Here is a 25,135-nt window from a genome sequence, read left to right as displayed (position 1 = left end):
AAAACCAACAGAGAAATCCTACGAAGAACTCTGAACGCTGGTCCGGGAGCACCTAAATCCTAAGGAAAGCATTTTGATGGCGAGATATCGGTTCTACACGTGTCAACGATCGGAGGGCCAAGAAGTCGCCGAACTAAGGCGCCTTGCAGGACATTGTGAGTTTGAGGGATTCCTAGAACAAATGCTCAGAGACTTTTTTGTACTGGGCATCGGACATGAGACAATCCTTCGCAAACTGTTGACTGTAGAAACTCCGAATCTGAGTAAAGCCATAACGATAGCCCAGGCATTTATTTCCACCAGCAACAACACCAAGCAGATTTCGCAGAACAAAGAAGTTTCGGCCAGTACTGGTTTTGAGCAGAAATGTACAGGACAGAACGTACACTCCGGCTGCTGTGGCCCGACCTGAATTGACCCAGAGTCCGCCATCATCTGTTAATGCGAGGCAGTTAACACCGTATTGACGCTGCGGGGGTGATCAATGGCCCCATTAATGCCGCTTTAAGCACAACGCGTGCAATGGCTGCAGAACAATGGGACATCTCCAATGTATGTGCAGGCAAGCTGCAAACCCTGCAAACCCTGAAAACCACCACGTTGCAGAGGAAGATCGATCTACAGTGGATCAGACGGAATTGGAAACTTGTACTGAGGAGGCAGAGGTGTACGGGGTACACACGTTCACGACGAAATGCCCACCAATAATGTTGAAAGTTGAACTAAACGGTATTCCAGTGTCTATGGAGCTGGACCCGTGGGGGGGAGTCAGTCCATAATGAGTAAAACGGCCTTTGACAGGCTGTGGGAGAAGAAGGCACACAGGCCCAAGCTCAGCCCCATTCACACCAAACTAAGGACTTACACAAAGGAACTAATCCCTGTAATTGGCAGTGCTGAAGTCAAAGTCTCCTATGATGGAGCAGTACACAAACTCCCGCTGTGGATTGTGCCAAGGGATGGCTCCACGTTCTTTGGCAGAAGCTGGCTGGGGAAAATCCGTTGGAACTGGGACGACATCCGAGCGCTTTCGTCCGTAGACGACACTGCATGTACCTGGGTTCTAAGCAAGTTCCCTTCGTTATTCGAGCCAGGCATTGGATACTTTTCGGGGGTGAAAGTGCAGATCCATTTGGTTCCCGGTACGGGACCCATCCACCACAAGGCTCAGGCGGTACCGTACCTGATGCGTGAAAAAGTGGAAATCGAACTGGACAGGCTGCAACGTGAAGGCATCATCGCACCGGTGAAATTCAACAACTGGGCCAGTCCGATTGTTCCGGTACTCAAGGAGGACAGTACGGTTAGAATTTGCGGTGACTATAAAGTAACGATAAACCATTTTTCACTGCAGGACCAGTATCCACTACCCAAGGCAGATGACCTATTTGCGACCCTGGCTGGAGGGAAGACGTTCACCAAGCTGGATCTGACCTCGGCCTACGTGACGCAGGAGCTCGAGGAGTCTTCAAAACGCCTCACCTGCATCAACACGCACAAAGGCCTGTTTATCTACAACCCCCGTTCTGGATTCGGTCAGCCGCAGCGATCTTCCAGCGGAATATGGAGAGCCTGCTAAAGTCGGTTCATTGTACAGTGGTCTTCCAGGATGACATATTGGTTACAGGTCGGGACACCTTGGAACACTTGAAGGATCTGGAGGAGGTTCTTAGTCGGTTGGATCATGTGGGGTTCAGGTTGAAACACTCAAAGTGTGTTTTCCTGGCACAGGACGTTGAATTCCTCGGAAGGAGAATCGCAGCAGACGGCATCAGACCCACCGATGCCAAGACGGAGGTCATCAAGAACACGCCACGACCACAGAACGTGGCGGAGCTGCGGTCCTTCCTGGGGCTCCTTAACTACTTCGGTAATTTCCTACCTGGGTTTAAGCACCCTGCTAGAACCTCTACATGCGCTACTGCGCAAGGGAGACGACTGGGTATGGGGGAATTCACAAGAGGTTGCCTTTAAGAAAGCCAGAAAATTATTGTATTCTAACAAACTGCTTGTCCTGCATAACCATGTAAACGATTGGTGTTAGCTTGCGCTGCGTCGTCATACGGGGTCGGGTGTGTGCTACAACAGGCTAATGAATCAGGAATTTTGCAACCAGTTACATATGCATCCATGGGAGCTGGTCCAGTGTCCCAGTGGAGATGCAGGAAGCGATTAAGCCGTTCCACAGATGCAAAGATGAGCTGTCCCTGCAGGTGGACTGTCTTTTGTGGGACAATCGCGTAGTCTTGCTCAAGAAAGGCAGAGACACATTTATTTGCGAACTGCACAGCACACACCCAGGCATCGTAATGATGAAAGCCATAGCCAGGTCCCATGTGTGTCATTTAGAGTCATTTGTGTGCCAGTGCAACACTTGCTCTCAGTTGAGCAATGCACCCAGAGAGGCACCGCTAAGTTTGTGGTCATGGTTGAGGATCCATGTAGACTATGCGGGCCCATTCCTAGGCAAAATGTTTTGGTTGTCGTGGACGCTTATTCAAAATGGATTGAAAGTGCAATAATGTCTGTAAGCACATCCACGGCCAACATTGAAAGCCTACGAGCCATGTTTGCCATGCACGGCTTGCCTGATGTCCTAATCAGCGACAATGGGCCGTGCTTCACCAGTGCTGAATTCAAAGAATTCATGACTCGCAACGGGATCAAATATGTCACATCTGCCCCGTTCAAGCCGCATCCAATGGCCAGGCAGAGCGGGCAATTCAGACCATCAAGCAAAACTTGAAACATGTGCCGGAAGGCTCCCTGTACACCCGGTTGTCCCGAGTACTGCTTAGCTACCGCACCAGACCCCACTCACTCACCAGGATTCCCCCAGCTGAGCTGCTCATGAAAAGGGCGCTTAAAACAAGGCTCTCTCTTGTCCCCCCTAATCTACATGATCACGTGGAGGACAAGCGGCATCAACAAAGTCTGTATCATGACCGCACAAATTTGTCACGCGATATTGAGATCAATGATCCTGAGTTTGTGCTCAATTATGGGCATGGTCCCAAATGGCTCGCTGACACGGTCACAGCCAAAGAGGAGAGTAGGGATTTCAGGTCAAACTGACCAATGGACAAACGCACAGAAAACACTTGGACCAAATCAAATTGCTGTTCACCAACAGCTACGAACAACCTGAAGAGGACACCACCAACTTTGACCCCCCAACACACACACAAGTGGCAACTGACATCACAGTTGACCACGAAACCGAGCACATCATCCCCAGCAGCCCGGCAAGGCTGGCTGTCCAACAGCTCAGTGAAGAACTGACCAACCCACCCACACCAGCATTTATACCGAGACAATCAACAAGGGAACACAAAGCCCCAGATCGTCTCACCTTGTAAATAAGTATACTGTTGACTTCACAAAGGAGTGATGTTATGTATTTAACCCCTTGTAACCTGCATCACACCTGTCCACCAGAGAGTCTACCTGTTGGCGTCCCAAAGGATCCCAGCATCCCTTGGGAGCACAGTATATAAGCAGGCCACCCACGAGGTACCTGCACCTGGAACCTTAATAAAGGAGATAAGGTAACACTTGTTCATTACACACAGTACTCACACTCATAATAAATGGTGAGACTAACACTACTGAAGTCCGTTCCCAGAACCGTCGTGTTCCAAGATGACATCCTGATCACAGGTCGTGACTCCGAGGACCATCTGAACAACCTGGAAGAGGTTCTACATTGTCTGGACAAAGTGGGACTCAGACTGAAACCCTCGAAGTGCATTTTCATGGCACCAGAGGTCGAATTCCTGGGGAAGAAAATTGTTGCTGACGGCATCAGGCCCACGGACACGAAAACCAAGGCCATCAAGAATGCACCCACGCCGCAGAATGTGACGGAGCTGTGTTCATTCCTGGGTCTACTCAACTACTTTGGTAACATCCTACTTAAATTGAGCACCTTATTAGAACCACTGCACATGCTGCTAAGAAAAGGCAACAACTGAGTGTGGGGTGTGTCTCAAGACAGAGCTTTTGAGAAAGGCACTAATCTGCTTTGCTCTAATGAGCTGCTGGTACATTATGACCCATGTAAACGTTTAGTATTGGCCTGTGATGCTTCGTCATATGGAATTGGTTGCGTACTCCAACAAGCTAATGAGTCGGGTAAACTTCAACCAGTCGCGTATGCTTCAAAAAGTTTGTCTAAAGCGGAAAGAGCCGACAGCATGGTAGAGAAAGAAGCACTAGCCTTTGTGTATGGGGTATGACCCGACCCATGAGCTTGTTGGAGTACGCAACCAATTCTATATGACGAAGCATCACAGGCCAATACTAAACATTTACATGGGTCATAATGTACCACCAGCTCATTAGAGCAAAGCAGATTAGTGCCTTTCTCAAAAGCTCTGTCTTGAGACGCACCCCACACCCAGTTGTCGCATCAGTACCTATTTGGTCTTTGGTTTGAACTGGAGACAGATCACAAGTCACTCATTTCACTGTTCTCTGAAAACAAAGGTATCAATACCAATGCTTCATCCCTCATCCAGAGGTGGGCGCTGACATTATCCGCTTATGATTATGTCATTCGCCATAGACCTGGTACCGAGAATTGTGCCAATGCTTTGAGCCATCTGCCGTTGCCCACACCGGAGGTGGAAACGCAACAACCGGTGAATCTATTGTTAGTTATGGATGCTTTTGAGAGTGAAGGAACCCCTGTCACGGCACAACAAGTTAAGACCTGGACCAGCCAGGACACGATTTTATCGGTGGTGAAGAGTTGCATCCTCACAGGTGATTGGTCTGCTATACCCAGCAAATGCGCGAGGAGACCAAACCTTACATTCGGCGCAAAGACGAACTGCCTATTCAGTCGGATTGTATACTGTGGGGCAATCGTGTTGTTATGCCCAAGAAAGGGAGAGAGAAATTTGTACGTGAGCTACATAGCACACATCCTGGCATTGTAATGATGAAAGCCATCGCCAGGTCTCATGTATGGTGGCCGGGAATTGACTCTGAGCTGGAATCATGTGTGCATCAGTGCAACACTTGCATGCAGCTCAGCAAAGCACCAGTGGAATCGCCGCTGAGTCTGTGGTCGTGGCCGTCCAAACCATCGTCCAGGATCCACATAGACTTTACAGGTCCCTTCCTGGGGAAGATGTTTTTAGTTGTATAATCACGTCATCCAGCACATCCACAGCTACCATTGAGAATCTCAGTGTCAAGTTCGCGACACATGGTCTGCCTGACATCGTTGTTAGCGACAACGGATAGTGCTTCACCAGTCAGAAGTTTCAAGATTTAAGAAACTTAATGGTATCAAACGTGTAAGGTCAGCACCGTTCAAATCTGCATCCAATGGGCAAGCAGAATGTGCTGTCCAAATCATAAAGCAGAGTATGAAGCGAGTAACACAAGGGTCACTGCAGACCCGCCTGTCATGCATGCTGCTTAGTTGCAGGACAAGACCACACACACTTACCGGGGTCTCGCCTGCTGAACTAATGATGAAGAGAGGTCTTAAGATGAAGCTATCTCTTGTACACCCTGACTTGAATAATCATGTTGAATATAGAATACAAAGTCAGCAAGAGTATCACGATCACGCTGCTGTGTCACGCGATATTTCTGTAAATGATCCTGTATATGTTCTGAATTATGGTCAGGGTCCCAAGTGGATCACTGGTACTGTCATGGCCAAGGAGGGCAACAGAGTATTTATTGTCAAGCTCAAAAATGAGCAAACATGCAGGAAACAGACAAAGCTGCGGCACACAGACGAACCGTAACAGTCGGAGGAAGAGACAATCGACGACCAACCAACCTACCCCCAGTCATCAGAGGATTCAGTGATCATCAGTGAATCGGGACTTTCAATCGCTGACATGTTCAATGAAAATAGACTTTCAATCCCTGACATGGCCATTGCCACTCCCACCAGGCTAGCCACCCAGCCACCAGTCACAACAGACTCTGAACACTCACCCAAGGCTGGAGTTGAACTGAGACGGTCAACCCGGGAGCATAAAACATCGGACCGTCTCAATTTGTAAAAGACTGTGTTAATATCCCAGAGGGGGGTATTGTCATGTATGTACTTTTGGGATCAATAGCCACTATATGGCGTCACTGTGGGAGGCCATTGGGCTGCACGCACTATGTGCAGCCCAAGTATAAAAGGCCAGCCATTTTGTATATTAGTCACTTTGGGTCTTAATAAAGCAGAGTCAAGGTCATATCTCTTGGAGTTAAACAGTACTCAGTCTAACAGCTATTGCATACACAACAAAATCTAAATACACTACATCCACTGGTTCTCCTTTATCTTTTCTATCAGTTACATCCTCAAAAAATTTGTCAAACATGATGTTCCTTTCATAAATCCATGTTGACTTTGTTTAATCCTGTTGATATTATCTAAGTATGCTGTTATCAAATCCCTTGTAATAGACTCCAGCATTTTCCCTACGACTGATGTCAGGCTCCCTCCTTTTTTAAATAGTGAGATTATATTTGCCACCCTCCAATCTGCAGGAACTGTTCCATAATCTATAGAATTTTGGAAGATGACAACCAATGCATCTACTATTTCCATGGCTACCTCTTTTAGTACTCTGGGATGCAGATCATCAGGCCCTGGGGATTTATCGGCCTTCAGTCCCATTAGTTTTTCCAGCACTATTTTCTTACTAATTATCATTTCCTTTAATTCCTCTCATACTTTATTTTTCCCCTCTTAATCAATCTCTTGGTCCTTTTTTGCTGAATTCTAAACTGCTCCCAATCCTCAGGCTTGCTACTTTTTCTGGCAACTTTGTATAATCCTCTTTGGATTTAATATTATCCTTAATTTATTTTGTTAGCCATGGTTGGGCCACTTTTCCTTTTGTGTTTTTACGCCAGAAAGGAATGTATAACTGTTGCAATTCATGCATTCGTTCCTTAAATGTTAGCCATTGCCTATCTACCGTCATGCCTTTTAATGAATCTTCCCAATCTATCATAGCCAATTCATTCCTCATACCTTCGTAGTTCCCTTTGTTTAGATTTAGGAAACCCTAGTTTTGGATTGGACTACTTCACTTTCCATCTTAATAAGAAATTCGATCATGTTATGGTCACTCTTCCCTGAAGGACCCCGCACAACAAGACTGTTAATTAACCCCTTCTCATTACACAATATCCAATCTAGGATAGCCTATTCCCTAGTAGGCTCCTCAACATACTGGTTTAAAAAACCATCTCGTACACACTCCAGGAATTCATCTGCCACAGTATTATTACTAATTTGGTTTGGCCAGTCTATATGTAGATTAAAGTCACCTACGATTACTGTAGTACCCTTGCTACATGCCTCTCTAATTTCCTGTTTGATGCCGTCCCCTACACTACCACTACTGTTTGGAGGCCCATAGACAACTCCCACCAATGTTTTCTGCCCCTTGGTGCTTCTTAGCTCCACCCAGACTTATTCTACATCTTGATTTTCTGAGTCAAAATCCTTTCTCACTGTTGCTCTGGATTCATCCTTTACTAACAATGCCACATCACCCCCTTTTCCTTTTTGCCTGTCCTTGCTAAATATTGAATATCCTTGGATATTCGGTTCCCAACCCTGGTCACCCTGCAGTCATGTCTCCGTAATCGTATCTGTTTAAGTCTATTTGCACTGTTAATTTGTCTACCTTATTACAGATGCTTCGTGCATTCAGATACAATGCTTTTAAATTTGTTTTTTTAACATTATTAGACATCTTAACATTATTTTGTACTATAGTCCTATTTGTCTTACCGCTATCGGAGAGTGAGAGAGACCAGGAGAGAAAGAGAGAGACTGGGGTGGTGGGGAGAGAAGGAACGCAGGGAAGATGGGTCATGGTCTTCCAACCCCCTACAAGGGGCATCATTGGAATGGATGATATCTAGAAGTCATGACACTGTCACTATTCATTTCATAGCCAATAAACCTGTTAACAATCCGTACACAATGCCCCATCTATGGTGGGGGCGGGGGGAATGGGAGGACGCACTTGCACTGGGGTAAGGCACCGGCTGGGGGAGGCATGCACGTGGACTGAGGTAAGGCACTTTGGCTGAGGGAGGGATATACTTGGACTATGGTAACGCACTTCGGCTGAGGGAGACATGCACTTGCGCTGGGGTACGGGACTTCGGCTGGGGGAAGGATGTAATTGGACTGGGGTAAGGCACTTTGGTTGGGGGAGGCATGCACTTGGACTGGGGTAAGGCACTTTGGCTGGGGGAGGCAGGCATTTGGACTGGGGTAAGGCACTTTGGCTGGGGGAGGCAGGCACTTGGACTGGCATAAGGCACTTTGGCTGGGGGAGGCAGGCACTTGGACTGGCGTAAGGCACTTTGGCTGGCCCTTGCTGTCTTCTCGGGAGCTCTGTCCTCTGTCACTTCAGGAAGTCAAAGTGAATCGAGTTACAATTTGCAAAGTCAGTGAGACCTTGGGATGCACGGTTCCAGGTATACATTCCTGTGAAACTTCAGGGTGTGGCTTATCCTCCAAGGGGACCAATCATGGATAAAGGGTGGAGCATGGTGGCCATTTTTGCAGTACAAATAAGCACGTCCAAAACAGTGTATATGAAACGAGTATCAAAATTTTGTTTCTTCATTTTACGTCCTCTACAGTCATACTGTGCAAATACTGAAATGGTCAGAAAGATGACATTAAAGTACAATTGTCAGTGGAGCATAACATTTATAGAGTACCTGGCTGAGTAACTTCTAAATTAATATACTAAATTTGGCTCGAAGCACATTCCTCAAATAATTGAAATGTTTATATTCCCCCTCGTCAGGACAATAATTTTCTTTTATGACTGTTTTGTGAGCGAAGTAGCGTAGTTTTAATCAATTCTTAAAGGGGATGCCTTTCGACTGTCGCCAGAAACGTGCACAAAGTCAGTGGATCAGCTGCGCAAACCGCCCGAACCTGGTGTTGGGAGGCCTGAACCATTTTCTGGTACAGGCCTCATTTGAATTTTGCTGGTGAAATGTCAGCGCCAAACAGACACTTCACTGCAGCTCACCAGTTGTAGGAGGGCAAGAAATCAGTTGGCTCCCATGCTGAGCCAGGCAGCAGGTCAGGCTTGGTGGAGGAGGAGTGAGGGGAATGGGGAGCCGATCCTGGGTGAGGGGGCTGGGTGTCAAGTATAGGCCAAGAGCAGTCTATATTATTTTTGTGGGGCCAAGAGGAACAAATAGTTTTTGTGCATCTTCTTGAGCAGCCATCTTGGTCCCTTTAAGGACCATTGGTTAGAGTGCTCAATTCCTAGTTCAAATCTGACAGGCCTGGGACATCAGTGAGGTGGCCAAAGTGCCCCTCCAACTTTCAACTCTTGCAAATCACCCCTATAATCATTATCAACTTATGTCTTTACTTCCAAGTGTAGAAGAATTGATTTAATATACCATGACTGGTCATATATGTTAATTTTATGCAGAAGAATGTCAGGGGCTTATGGTCCGTAATGATGGTAAACTTACAACCATACAAGTATTTGTGGAACTTCTTGACCCCAAAAATTAATGGCAAAGCTTCCCTTTTGATTTGTGCATAATTACACTGACTGGCACTGAGAGTGCGTGAAGCAAAAGCAATTGGTCTCACCTCCCCACCATGTAGTACATGAGAGATCACTGTCCCAACTCCATACGGAGAGGCGTCACATGCGAGCTTGATCTCCTTAGATACATCATAATGAACTAACGGTGTTCTCTATCAACTGGCTTTTACACTCCTTGAATGCTGCGTCGCTTTCTTCTGACCACTTCCAATGGACCTGTTTTTTCAACAGTTCATTCAGTGGATGTAACACTGTAGCCAACTTTGGTAGGAACTTCCCATAATAGTTCAAAAAAACCAAAAATGATCAGAGTTCAATGACATTCTTGGGTGCATTTCTGATTACATCCAGCTTTCCCTTGGTTGGATGTAAACCATCTTTGTGTACTCTGTGCCCTAAGTACTCCACTGAGCTTTGAAATAACTCAGACACTTGTACTCTGTGCTGCTCTAGCCATTTGAGGACTTCATTCAGTATGTTATGAATTTGCCTGTTTGATGCTGAAATTAGTATGCCATCTAAATAACATACATTGCAAAATCTAGTTCATCACCCCTTGGAATATAGCGGGGGCAGAAGACACTCCAAATGGTAGCCTATTAAGTTGATTTAGGCCTAGATGAGTATTTATATTCAAGCATGACTTGGACTCCTCATCTAGTTCAAGTTGTAAGTAGGCATTCGAAAGATCCAACTTTGAGAAGATCTGACCACCTGTCAGTTTTGTGAACAAATCTTCTACATTTAGCAATGTATTGGGTAGATTACCCTCTAGAACTTGTTTTACGGTTACTTTATAATCACCTCACAACCTTACCATCGGACTAAGGTACAACAACAATGAGTGTAGCCCAATTACATAGATCTATCTTAGAGATAATGTTCTCAGTCTCTAGTCTTTTGAGTTCTTGTTCAACTTTCTCCTTGAGTGCATATGGTACGGGACATGGCTTGCAGTAAACTGGTCTAGCGTCCTTCTGTACCCTGACACTCGCCTTGAAGCCTTGGATTAGACTGCCTGTTTCACAGCACACCTTCGGATTCTTCTTGATGACATCATCGTTTGATGCAAATCTCGTTTCAACACGAAAAATCTCACTCCAGTCTAGCTTCAGTGATCCCAACCAATTTCTTCCTAGTAAGGCAGGCTTGTCTCCAGCCACTACTAAGAGAGGCAAGCTCTGAAATTAATCTTTGTATTTCACTGGTACGGTGATACGACCTAACGCAGGAATGTTCTCTCCCAAATAGCCTTGCATCTCTATCTTAGATTTCTCCAATGGAAAATCACGCAAGTTGTTGAGGTATAGCGACTCCAGTACTACATTCATGGATGCACCAGTGTCGATTTCCATGGGTACCTTGGTTCTTGCAACATCTATGTGGATGATGATACTTTTCGAATCGCTCCTGATGATGTGTAGCTCTAAAACCTCCTCGTCCTGTTGTTTTTCTTCCGTGCTATGTAGTCGCTAGGGATTTCTACTTATAGCTTTGAAAGTTGGTTTACTCTTCAGTCGGCATGCCTCCACAAGATGCCCAGTTTTCATGCAGAAGAAACACTTTGACTTCACATATGGACAAATTTGAGCAGTGTGTTGTCCCAGGCACCGATAGCATAACTTCAATGCTCTGTTACCATTGTCAGTTGCTGAGACCTTGGGGCCCAACTACCTTTTACTTTTAACCTGCAGGCGATTCACCTTGGTTGTCTGATGACTGGAAATGGTATAAAATTCTCAGGAATATTGGTCGGCCATATCCATTGACATAGCTATCTGACAAGCTAAATCAAAAGTCAAGTTAGGAGTTGTCAATAACTTTCTTCTGATCACATCATTTTTCATCCCATAAACAAAGCGGTCACACAATGCTCGGTCCTGAAAGTTTCCGAAATTACAGTGAATAGATAGCTTTTTTAATGCTACAATGTACTCACTGATACTTTCATCGGTTAACTGATCTCATATTCCGAAACGATAACTTTCAGCAATTTCATGGGGCTAAGGACTGTAGTGCTGTTCTAACTAATCTGCTGAAGTGATGTGTCCTTTAGCTTGACAGGCACAAGCAAGTTTTTCAGGATTTCATACACCTCAGGCCCTGCTTCAGTTAAGAAAATAGCTCGTTTTCTTTCCAGCATCATTCAGTTATGGTTTTCATCATCAGGGACTTCGATGATATTATTTGTGGTGAAAAAATGTTCTAGCTGCTCCACATACAGTCCGAAACTTTCACGGTCACGTTGAAACTCCTCCAAGTGCCCTATCATTTCCATAGGCGCGGCCATCTGCACTCTGACAGTTCAGCCAAGCGTGCTTGTAATTTACCTTGGATTTTTAGCTGTTAATCAAAACAGAGAAGCTCTCAAAGTCTCTCTGTCAGATGGCTGAATGATTCACCAACAAAAATTTCAGCTAGGTTATCCGATTATCCTATCCTTCATCGCCAATGTTATGTTTTCGGTACAACTTCACAAACATACAGGCTCTAAGATGGCTGATAACTTCAGGAAGCCAGTCAGTTGACCTGACCTGTTTATTCTTGTAAACAGCAATGGCTGCAATGCCACAATAGTCCACTAGGCAGAGCTATATATATTATTACAAGTTTGAATTTCTAAAAACCATGGGCAGTGCCATAACATAATAAGCATTCACTGACTTGGAAGGCTGATTAGGACCATTGGTTCTTTTGAGGGTCCAGTGCAAAACACTTTGGTTGATCATTTGTATGCCCATTGTCTCATATCTCATGTAAAGAAGTTGTTAATGGCTATGCGGCGACAGTTTAATACTTTATTAATGTTGCAAGAATTATCTGCTGAAGACACAAAAGGTTAAAAAATTTGAGCAGCTGTTGTAAACTAAAAGACAACTGTTGATAATTAAATATAAGATCAGATGCACTCAGTCAACTTTGAATTTGTCAGAACAATTTAGATAGATTAATGGGGCTGAGTATTAAGATCTTTGTAAATGTAAGGGCAAATAAGAACATAAGAATTAGGAACAGGAGTAGGCCATCTAGCCCCTCAAGCCTGCTCCGCCACTCAACAAGATCATGGCTGATCTGGCCATGGACTCAGCTCCACTTACCCGCCCGCTCCCCATAACCCTTAATTCCCTTATTGGTTAAAAATCTATCTATCTGTGATTTGAATACATCCAATGAGCTAGCCTCAACTGCTTCCTTGGGCAGAGAATTCCACAGATTCACAACCCTCTGGGAGAAGAAATTCCTTCTCAACTTGGTTTTAAACTGGCTCCCCTGTATTTTGAGGCTGTGCCCCCTAGTTCTAGTCTCCCCGACCAGTGGAAACAAGCTCTCTGCCTCTATCTTGTCTATCCCTTTCATTATTTTAAATGTTTCTATAAGATCACCTCTCATCCTTCTGAACTCCAACGAGTAAAGACCCAGTCTACTCAATCTATCATCATAAGGTAACCCCCTCATCTCCGGAATCAGCCTAGTGAATCATCTCTGTACTCCCTCCAAGACTAGTATATCCTTCCTTAAGTAAGGTGACCAAAACTGCATGCAGTACTCCAGGTGCGGCCTCACCAATACCCTGTACAGTTGCAGCAGGACCTCCCTGCATTTGTACTCCATCCCTCTCAATAATGAAGGCCAACATTCCATTCGCCTTCCTGATTACCTGCTGCACCTGCAAACTAACTTTTTGGGATTCATACACAAAGACCCCCAGGTCCCTCTGCACCGCAGCATGTGGTAATTTCTCCCCATTCAAATAATATTCCCTTTTACTGTTTTTTTTCCAAGGTGGATGACCTCACATTTTCCAACATTGTATTCCATCTGCTAAACCTTAGCCCATTCGCTTAACCTATCTAAATCTCTTTGCAGCCTCTCTGTGACCTCTATACAACCCGCTTTCCCACTAATCTTTGTGTCATCTGCAATTTTTGTTACACTACACTCTGTCCCCTCTTCCAGGTCATCTATGTATATTGTAAACAGTTGTGGTCCCAGCACCGATCCCTTTGGCACACCACTAACCACCGATTGCCAACCTGAAAAGGACCCATTTATCCCGACTCTCTGCTTTCTGTTAGCCAGCCAATTCTCTATCCATGCTGATACATTTCCTCTGACTCCGCGTACCTTTATCTTCTGCAGTAACCTTTTGTGTGGCACCTTATCGAATGCCGTTTGGAAATCTAAATACACCACATCCATCGGTACACCTCTATCCACCATGCTCATTATATCCTCAAAGCTGTAAACAAATGCCAAAAGGAAAAACATTTTAACAACCTGGAAATCCAAATAATAATGCAAAGGTTGGTTTCAATTGGGCTTAATTTTTAAGCAGATTTGTTCATGACAGGAGCATATCAGATCCTGTCTCTCTGAGGCAGTCCCTCAGAGTCGAGGATGACTTGCTTCCACACTAATATGAGTTCTTAGGTGACTGATGAGTCCAATGCAGGACCTACAGTCTCTGTTACAGGTGGGGCAAACGGCGGTTGAAGGGACGGGTGGGTGGCGTGCTTGGGGTTGTCGTGCGCTTCTTCCACTGTTTGCGCTTGGCTTTTGCGTGCTCCCGGCGAAGAGACTCGAGGTGTTCAGCTCCTTCTCAAATGCTTCTCCTCCACTTTGAGTGGTCTTGGGCCAGGGATTCCCAGGTGTTGGTGGGAATGTTGCACTTTTTCAAGAAAGTTTTGAGGGTGTCCTTGAAGCATTTCCTCTGTCCACCTGGGACTCTCTTGCCATGTCGGAGCTATGAGTAGAGTGCTTGTTTTGGGATTATACACTAGTATCGAGCATACAGACGATGTGGCCCAGCCATCGAAGCTGATCAAACATGGTCAATGCTTCGATGCTGGGGATGTTGACCTGAGCGAGAGCACTAACGTTGGTGCGCCTATCTTAGCAATGGATTTTCAGGACCTTGCGGAGGCAGCATTGGTGGTACATCTCCAGTGCTTTGAGATGCCTGCTGTACATAGTCCATGTCTCTGAAGCATATAGGAGGGCTCTGTAGACCATGAGCTTGCTGCCGGGTTTGAGGTCCTGGTCTTCAAACACTCTCTTCCTCAGGCGACTGAAGGCTGCACTGGCACACTATTAAAAGATATCAGATCCACACAATTTAGGAGTCCTCCTCAAATGACATGTGGATGATCAGTTTATGGATGCTTTATCCCCTGTAAAGTAAATTTTCAATGACTAATTCCTATACGAGTTGCATGTGTATCCATTTGACTTTTCTGAAGGTGAAGAATTTAGTCATTTTATTTGAAGGCCTAAAGTCAAATGTTATTTACCTCCAGGAAAGGGTGGCAAAACAGAAATTGATTTGTACATCATAACCTCTTTAGTTAATATGCATTCATTAATTTAGTAGTTTTACTAATAACTTAAAAGTTAATTTACTAAATGTGTATTTAGGAATCAAGTCAAATACATTCCTCACTGGGGTATTTCTGATCAGCCTGTGAATGTATGTGTCTCCTGACTTAAAATATATTTTGATCAGCTGCTAGCATTTGCCAGAAACCAACAGGTTGAACTTACTTCCGAAGCTGAGAGGCTTATACAGGGATATTACACAGCGAGTCGGAGAGTTCGAACTAATCTTGTCCATGGATCTAAAATTTCCCCAACTGCACTGAAGACTTTGTAAGTAATTTTTTATTAAAGATCATTAACTGGTAAAATAATCTGCAGTGCCTTATTTATGCAGGGAGAACAATGTAGCATTAATTGATAGTTAAAACAGATTTATAGAATACCTCAGCCAAGATGGATACATATACATTTTGTTTTGATTTGAAAGACCTCTGACTTTTAAAAACACAATTGAAAATGGACGCATTAATTTGCAACACTTAAAGTTCTGATTGGGCCCACTTGATGACAAGTCTTGATTGCTGATTGGCCCCCTTGGAAAATAGTCGTAGATGTTTTGTATTTAGATTTCCAAAAGGCATTCGATAAGTGCCACATAGAAACATAGAAACATAGAAAATAGGTGCAGGAGTAGGCCATTCGGCCCTTCTAGCATGCACCGCCATTCAATGAGTTCATGGCTGAACATTCAACTTCAGTACCCCATTCCTGCTTTCTCGCCATACCCCTTGATCCTCCTAGTAGTAAGGACCTCATCTAACTCCTTTTTGAATATATTTATATTTAGTGAATTGGCCTCAACAACTTTCTGTGATAGAGAATTCCACAGGTTCACCACTCTCTGGGTGAAGAAGTTCCTCCGCATCTCGGTCCTAAATGGCTTACCCCTTATCCTTAGACTGTGACCTCTGGTTCTGGACTTCCCCAACATTGGGAACATTCTTCCTGCATCTAACCTGTCTAACCCCGTCAGAATTTTAAATGTTTCTATGAGGTCCCCTCTCATTCTTCTGAACTCCAGTGAATACAAGCCCAGTTGATCCAGTCTTTCTTGATAGGTCAGTCCCGCCATCCCGGGAATCAGTCTGGTGAACCTTCGCTGCACTCCCTCAATAGCAAGAATGTCCTTCCTCAGGTTAGGAGACCAAAACTGTACACAATACTCCAGGTGTGGCCTCACCAATGCCCTGTACAACTGTAGCAACACCCCCCTGCCCCTGTACTCAAATCCCCTTGCTATGAAGGCCAACATGCCATTTGCTTTCTTAACCGCCTGCTGCACCTGCATGCCAACCTTCAATGACTGATGTACCATGACACCCAGGTCTCTTTGCACCTCCCCTTTTCCTAATCTGTCACCATTCAGATAATAGTCTGTCTCTCTGTTTTTACCACCAAAGTGGATAACCTCACATTTATCCACATTATACTTCATCTGCCATGCATTTGCCCACTCACCTAACCTATCCAAGTCGCTCTGCAGCCTCACAGCATCCTCCTCGCAGCTCACACTGCCACCCAACTTAGTGTCATCCGCAAATTTGGAGATACTACATTTAATCCCCTCATCTAAATCATTAATGTACAGTGTAAATAGCTGGGGCCCCAGCACAGAACCTTGCGGTACCCCACTAGTCACTGCCTGCCATTCTGAAAAGTACCCATTTACTCCTACTCTTTGCTTCCTGTCTGACAACCAGTTCTCAATCCATGTCAGTACACTACCCCCAATCCCATGTGCTCTAACTTTGCACATCAATCTCTTGTGTGGGACCTTGTCGAACGCCTTCTGAAAGTCCAAATATATCACATCAACTGGTTCTCCCTTGTCCACTCTACTGGAAACATCCTCAAAAAATTCCAGAAGATTTGTCAAGCATGATTTCCCTTTCGCAAATCCATGCTGATTGGACCTATCATGTCACCTCTTTCCAAATGCACTGCTATGACATCCTTAATAATTGATTCCATCATTTTACCCACTACCGATGTCAGGCTAACTGGTCTATAATTCCCTGTTTTCTCTCTCCCTCCTTTTTTAAAAAGTGGGGTTACATTGGCTACCCTCCACTCTATAGGAACTGATCCAGAGTCTATGGAATGTTGGAAAATGACTGTCAACGCATCCACTATTTCCAAGGCCACCTCCTTAAGTACTCTGGGATGCAGTCCATCAGGCCCTGGGGATTTATCGGCCTTCAATCCCATCAATTTCCCCAACACAATTTCCCGGCTAATAAGGATTTTCCTCAGTTCCTCCTCCTTACTAGACCCCCCGACCCCTTTTATAACCGGAAGGTTGTTCGTGTCCTCCTTCGTGAATACCGAACCAAAGTACTTGTTCAATTGGTCCGCCATTTCTTTGTTCCCCGTTATGACTTCCCCTGATTCTGACTGCAGGGGACCTACGTTTGTCTTGACTAACCTTTTTCTCTTTACATATCTATAGAAACTTTTGCAATCCGTCTTAATGTTCCCTGCAAGCTTCTTCTCATACTCCATTTTCCCTGCCCTAATCAAACCCTTTGTCCTCCTCTGCTGAGTTCTAAATTTCTCCCAGTCCCCAGGTTCGCTGCTATTTCTGGCCAATTTGTATGCCACTTCCTTGGCTTTAATACTATCCCTGATTTCCCTTGATAGCCACGGTTGAGCCACCTTCCCTTTTTTATTTTTATGCCAGACAGGAATGTACAATTGTTGTAGTCCATCCATGCGGTTTCTAAATGTCTGCCATTGCCCATCCACAGTCAACCCCTTAAGTATCATTCGCCAATCCATCCCAGCCAATTCACGCCTCATACCTTCAAAGTTAGCCTTCTTTAAGTTCTGGACCATGGTCTCTGAATTAACTGTTTCATTCTCCATCCCAATGCAGAATTCCACCATATTATGGTCACTCTTCCCCAAGGGGCCTCGCACAACGAGATTGCTAATTAATCCTCTCTCATTACATAACACCCAGTCTAAGATGGCCTCCCCCCTAGTTGGTTCCTCGACATATTGGTCTAAAAAACCATCCCTTATGCACTCCAGGAAATCCTCCTCCACCGTATTGCTTCCAGTTTGGTTAGCCCAATCTATGTGCATATTAAAGTCACCCATTATAACTGCTGCACCTTTATTGCATGCACCCCTAATTTCATGTTTGATGCCCTCCCCAACATCACTACTACTGTTTGGAGGTCTGTACACAACTCCCACTAATGTTTTTTGCCCTTTGGTGTTCTGCAGCTCTACCCATATATATTCCACGTCATCCAAGCTAATGTCCTTTCTAACTATTGCCTTAATCTCCTCCTTAACCAGCAATGCTACCCCACCTCCTTTTCCTTTTATTCTATCCTTCCTGAATGTTGAATACCCCTGGATGTTGAGTTCCCAACCCTGATCATCCTGGAGCCACGTCTCCGTAATCCCAATCACATCATATTTGTTAACATCTATTTGCACAGTTAATTCATCCACCTTATTGCGGATACTCCTTGCATTAAGACACAAAGCCTTCAGGCTTGTTTTTTTAACACCCTCTGTCCTTTTAGAATTTTGCTGTACAATGGCCCTTTTTGTTCTTTGCCTTGGGTTTCTCTGCCCTCCACTTTTCCTCATCTCCTTTCTGTCTTTTGATTTTGACTCCTTTTTGTTTCCCTCTATCTCCCTGCATTGATTCCCATCCCCCTGCCATATTAGTTTAACTCCTCCCCAACAGCACTAGCAAACACTCCCCCTAGGACATTGGTTCCGATTCTGCCCAGGTGCAGACCGTCCGGATTGTACTGGTCCCACCTCCCCCAGAACCGGTTCCAATGCGCCAGGAATTTGAATCCCTCCCTGCTGCACCAGTGCTCAAGCCACGTATACATCTGAGCTATCCTGCGATTCCTACTCTGACTAGCACGTGGCACTGGTAGCAATCCCGAAATTACTACTTTTGAGGTCCTACTTTTTAATTTAGCTCCTAGCTCCTTAAATTCATTTCGTAGGACCTCATCCCTTTTTTTACCTATGTCGTTGGTACCAACGTGCACCACGACAACTGGCTGTTCTCCCTCCCTTTTTAGAATGTCCTGCACCCGCTCCGAGACATCCTTGACCCTTGCACCAGGGAGGCAACATACCATCCTGGAGTCTCGGTTGCGGCCGCAGAAACGCCTATCTATTCCCCTTACATAAAAGGTTATTGCACAAGATAAGAGCTCACGGGGTTGGAGATAATATATTAGCATGGATAGAGGTTTGGCTAACTAACAGAAAACAGAGAGTCAGGATAAATGGGTCATTTTCAGGTTGGCAAACTAACTCGTGGGTTGCCACAGGGATCAGTGCTGGGGCCTCAACTATTTACAATCTATATTAATAACTTGGATGAAGGGACTGATAGTAAAGTAGCCAAATTTTCTGATGATACAAAGATAGGTGGGAAAGCAAGTTGTGAGGAGAACACAAAGAATCTGCAAAGGGATATAGATAGGGCTAAGTGAGTGGGCAAAAATTTGGTAGATGGAGTATAATGTGGGGAAATGTGAGGTTATCCATTCATTCAGCCATGCATTCAGTTGCCAAGGCCCCTCCCTAAAACCTCTCCACCTCTTTGTCCTTCTTTAAGATGCTCCTTAAAACCTACCTCTTTGACCAAGCTTTTGGTCATCTGCCCTAATATCTCTTTATGTGACTCAGTGTCAAATTTTGTTTTATAACACTCCAGTGAAGTGCTTTGGTAGGAAAAATAAAAAAGCAAATTATTATTTAAATGGGGAGAGATTACAAAATGCTACGGTACAGAGGGATCTGGGGGTTCTTGTACATGATACACAAAACATTAGCATGCAGGTACAGCAAGTAATTAGGAAGGCAAATGGAATGTTAGACTTTATTGCAAGGGGGATAGAGTATAAAAGTAGGGAAGTCCTGCTACAACTGTACAGGGTATTGGTGAGACCACACCTCGACTACTGTGTGAAGTTTTGGTCTCCTTATTTAAGGAGGAAAACACTTGCATTGGAGGCAATTCAGAGAAGGTTCACGAGGTTTATTCCTGAGATGAAGGGGTTGCCTTATGAAGAAAGGTTGAGCAGGTTGGGTCTATACTCTTTGAAGTTTAGAAGAATGAGAGGTGATTTTATTGAATCGTATAAGATTCTGAGGGGGCTTGACAATGTATTGGGGGTAATGTACTGCGGTGGATAGAGAACCGGTTGGCAGACAGGAAGCAGAGAGTCGGGATAAACAGGTCCTTTTCAGAATGGCAGGCAGTGACTAGTTGGGTGCCGCAGGGCTCAGTGCTGGGACCACAGCTATTCACAATATACATTAATGATTTAGATGAAGGAATTGAGTGTAATATCTCCAAGTTTGCAGATGACACTAAACTGGGTGGCGGTGTGAGCTGTGAGGAGGATGCTAAGAGGCTGCAGGGTGACTTGGACAGGTTAGGTGAGTGGGCAAATGCATGGCAGATGCAATATAATGTGGATAAATGTGAAGTTATCTACTTTAGGGGCAAAAACACAAAGGCAGAATATTATCTGAATGGCGGCAGATTAGGAAAAGAGGAGGTGCAACGAGACCTGGGTGTCATGGGACATCAGTCATTGAAAATTGCCATGCAGGTACAGCAGGCGGTGAAGAAGGCAAATGGTATGTTGGCCTTCATAGCTAGGGGATTTGATTATAGGAGTAGGGAGGTCTTATTGCAGTTGTACAAGGTCTTGGTAAGACCTCACCTGGAATATTGTGTTCAGTTTTGGTCTCCTAATCTGAGGAAGGACATTCTTGCTATTGAGGGCGTGCAGCGAAGGTTCACCAGACTGATTCCCGGGATGGCTGGACTGTCATATGAGGAGAGACTGGATCAACTGGGCCTGTATTTACTGGAGTTTAGAAGGATGAGAGGGGATCTCATAGAAACATATAAAATTCTGACGGGACTAGACAGGTTAGATGCAGGAAGAATGTTCCCAATGTTGGGGACGTCCAGAACCAGGGGACACAGTCTAAGGATAGGGGGTAAGCCATTTAGGACTGAAATGAGGAGAAACTTCTTCACTCAGAGAGTTGTTAACCTGTTGAATTCCCTGCCGCAGAGAGTTGTTGATGCCAGTACATTGGATATATTCAAGAGGGAGTTAGATATGGCCCTTACGGCTAAAGGGATCAAGGGGTATGGAGAGAAATCAGGAAAGGGGTACTGAGGTGAATGATCAGCCATGATCTGATTGAATGGTGGTGCAAGCTCGAAGGGCCGAATGGTATACTCCTGCACCTATTTTCTATGTTTCTATGACAGGGTAGATGCAGAGAGAATGGTTCCTCTTGTGGAGGAATCTAGAACTAGGGGGCATGGTTTCAGAATAAAGGTCACCCATTTAAAACAGAAATGAGGAGAAATTTCTTCTCTCAGAGGGTCATGAATCTTTGGAATTATCTGCCCCAGAGAGCTTTGGAGGCTGGGTCACTGAATATATTTAAGGTGGAGTAAGACAGTTTTTTGAACGATAAGGGAGTCAAGGATTATAGGGACCGGGCAGGGAAGTGGAGTTGAGGCCAAGATTAAATCAGCCAAGATCTTATTGAATAGCAGAGCAGGCTCGAGGGGCCAAATGGCCTACACCTCCTATTTCTTATGCTCTTATGTTCTACATATGAACATAAGAATTAGGAACAGGAATAGGCCATCTAGCCCCTCGAGCCTGCTCTGCCATTCAACAAGATCTTGGCTGATCTGGCCGTGGACTCAGCTCCTCTTACCCCCCCGCTCCCCGTAGACACTTCTAAGACACACCCAGCATTTTCTCTTTGTAAAGTGTAATTCAAATCATTCTGACTGCCGACTCCAGACAGATCAGAGCTCACTTGGATCAGACAGGGCTCACTCTCACGGGTTAAGACCTTCTCCCAACCCCCAAAGAAGTTCCTGCCCCCACCTTCTGCCTCTGCCCAAGTTCCTGATCTTCTTGCCCCACCATCCCCCCTGGGTTCCTGACCTTCGCCCCTGCCCAACTTCCTCCCTCACAGATTCATGACCTTCTCCCCCCAACAAGTTCCTGACCTTCCCTCCCCCCCAGCCAACCCACCCCCCCTGCCATACTTGGGGCATTTTGTGTGGGTCACATATTTTTAACAGATTTATTGGGTATGAAATGAATAGTGACAGTGTCGTAATTTGCGAATTTCATCCAGTCTTACCATCTGGATTATGTTCTCTCAACACCCTGAGAGAACATGAGACCTGGGTCACGTTCTTCCGCCATCCCCACAGTGCTCTCTGTACTCTTTACCACCCATCCCCTCTGACCTCCTCTCTCCACCTCTGATTCCCCCGATCTCCACTCTCCCCTCCGATCTCCCCCTCTCTCTTCCTCTGATCTCCCCCTCTCTTTTCCTCCGATCTTCCGCTCTCTCCCTCCCTACGATCTCACCCTCTCCCTCCCTCCCTCCGCTCTCCCCTTTCTCTCCCTCCCTCCGATCTCCCCCTCCGATCTCCTCCTCTCTCCGATCTCCTCTTCCCTCTGCCTCCCACCGATCGCCCCCTTTCCCCCTTTCTCTCCCTCCGATCTCCTCCTCTCTCAACCCCACATCTCTCTCCCTCCCGCCGATCTCCCCCTTTCTCTCTCTCCACTCCCCCTCTCACCCTCCCCCTGCCTCCGATTTCCCCCTCTTTCTTTCTCCCTCTCCCTCTCTCTCCAATCCACCGTCTCTCCCCTTTCGATCCAAGCTTCTCAGGTGCCTTAATCCAAGGAGCTGAACAAAGCGTGGGCCACTCTGCATTGCACGGTGGGGTACTGCGCATGTCTGGCCGGATCTCAGTGCCAGTGCGCATGCGCAGAAGGGAATGGGGTGCGCATGGGCAAAAAGGGGCGGGTCCAACCGCGTGCAGATGTTCGTGCAGATAATCACTTTGATTGAAAATGTACTGTTGTCAGTCCTATATTCCAATCTACCTACTATTATATGAAATAGCCTATAGCCCATTCAGTGAGAGAGACTGCTAATCTTTCATTTCTGACAGTCAACCAATCACCATTGTCCTTAGGACTTCAGGTCAAACTACTGCAAGAGATACTAATAGTGAAAAGCAACATTGCAGATCCTAGCCTCCTGGGGCTTCAAAACATCTAAGTACACTGTGAATCTGTGAAAATGCTAATGTCATAAAACGTGTACATATTCTAAACTCGCAATGTTTTATGCTGCCAGCAAGGCCACAAAGATAGTGAGGAATTTGCTGCATTTCTGAGTTTGGGATCATAGAATAAATTGTGTTGCAGTAGAGTAAAGGTTTGTTACCTCTAGACTTCACTATTCCGATACACTCCTGTCGGGCCTCCCACGTTCTACCCTCTGTAAACTTGAGGGCATCCAAACCTCTGTTGACCATGTCCTAAATCGCACCAAGTCCCATTCACCCATCATCCCTATGCTCGCTGACCTAGATTATTTCCTGGCTAAGCAACGCCTCGATTTTAAAATTCTCATCCTTGTTTTCAAATCCCTCCATGGCCTCGCCCCTCTGTAATCTCCTCTAGCCCTACAACCTTCCGAGATATCTGCGCTCCTCTAATTTTGGCCTCTTGAGCATCCCTGATTTTAATCGCTCCACAATTTGTGGCCATGCATTCAGTTGCCAAGACCCCTCCCTAAAACCTCTACACCTCTCTGTCCTTTTTTAAGATGCTCCTTAAAACCTACCTCTTTGACCAAACTTTTGGTCATCTGCCCTAATATTTCTTTATGTGACTCGGTGTCAAATTTTGTTTTATAACACTCCAGTGAAGCGCCTTGGGATATTTTACTATGTTAAAGGCACTATGTAAATACAAGTTGTTCTTGTTATAGATTTACTCAGCATCTATCTGGTACTGGACCTGATCTGGAAGTGCCTGATGCTGACAAGATGTAGTCTATTTCCCACATTCTATACATTGATGAGCACAAAAGATTTCACCCAAAAATCTGAAACGAAATCTTTGTTTGCACACACGAACACTTGACAACAAGCAATTGGGACAAAACTTGATTTTAAAAATCCAGATAAAATTTAAATTGTATTTATTATGCACCATAACAAGTACAAAGTAATAACTTCAAAGTTGTAATTTAATATTAAATTAAATATTTAATGTTTCCTCTTACAGTTCATCACTCTCATTAATCGTTTAATTAGATAACTGTATTCACTGCTAGTTGTCATTGTCTATTTTTAAAAGAACGAATTATGTATTATATATGAAGTTTGCACAGGGAGAGGCATTATTTCTTATCGCTATAGAATTATGTGTTAGTGTGTGGAGTTTTGCAGCTTATCCGTTTTCATTGGAGCAACAGTTAAATAATTGATGTTTTAAACTTCTGAATCTTTTCCTAATTAACAGAATGTCATTGTCTGAAACACATGCCAAACTCAGCCTGAGAAACAAAGTACTGGAACAGGATGCTGTCATTGCAATTTTGCTATATGAAATTTCCATCACTGCAAGGCATGGTAATAATGGCTGAGTGCCTTTAGATAAGAATATCAATTCTTGGTTGTAATTGGAAAAGAAGAACATGTTTTAAAGATTTAGAAAGGACCTACGTGTACTGTAAACTTATAAAAGGATGTACTTCATAATCATAAATTGAATTAATTTATATTAATTTCTGTAGGTGCCTCAGTGCTATGTGTGGCTCCCAATGCACTGTTTCCATTTGATCTGTGTGATGAGCACAGCCTAAATCAAAGAGATATATATTTGACACAGTTCCATCAACAGCTGTTACAGTTCTGCTCTACATATGCCCCTGGGATGTCTGTGCACTTTACTGAAGAATAACTTGAAGCAAAGATTTATCTGCATTGTATTGAGAATTTACCAATTGTGTCATTTTATTATTACTTTGTAGTAACTGTTTTTATGAATGTTAAAATTGAATAAATACCAAAATATAATACCAAATATAATACACAAAATAACCCAGCAACAAGTAATATCATTAGTCAAAGTAATAATGATTTATTGAAAGATATTACATAATTTAACATTACATAAAATGTACAGTGCTAATATTTAATATATTTATTGTTCAGCCACTTTTGGAGGAGACAACATCTCACTGAGTTAATGAACAAAAACAATACTAATAGCTGATCTAATGTTTGATATTAAATGTAATGATCCTTTGCTTAGCATCCATATTTTGATTATTTT

General features: G+C 44.5%; 1 protein-coding gene across 1 annotated transcript in view; it reads left to right on the top strand.

Annotated features, from left to right (window-relative positions):
- mcmdc2 (minichromosome maintenance domain containing 2) overlaps nucleotides 1-24,760 on the top strand; it is a 163,955-nt gene extending 139,195 nt beyond the window's left edge. The window contains exons 12-14 of the mRNA XM_070884760.1: nucleotides 15,079-15,221; nucleotides 24,320-24,429; nucleotides 24,594-24,760. Coding sequence (XP_070740861.1) covers nucleotides 15,079-15,221; nucleotides 24,320-24,429; nucleotides 24,594-24,760 — 420 coding nt within the window. The remainder of the gene's footprint in view (nucleotides 1-15,078; nucleotides 15,222-24,319; nucleotides 24,430-24,593) is intronic.
- The last annotated feature ends 375 nt before the right edge of the window (nucleotides 24,761-25,135 follow it).

This window comes from Pristiophorus japonicus, chromosome 1, assembly GCF_044704955.1.
Source record: "Pristiophorus japonicus isolate sPriJap1 chromosome 1, sPriJap1.hap1, whole genome shotgun sequence".
Lineage (NCBI taxonomy): Eukaryota > Metazoa > Chordata > Chondrichthyes > Pristiophoridae > Pristiophorus > Pristiophorus japonicus.
Note: the sequence above shows the minus strand (reverse complement) of the source record. Positions and strands in the feature narration are given on the sequence as shown.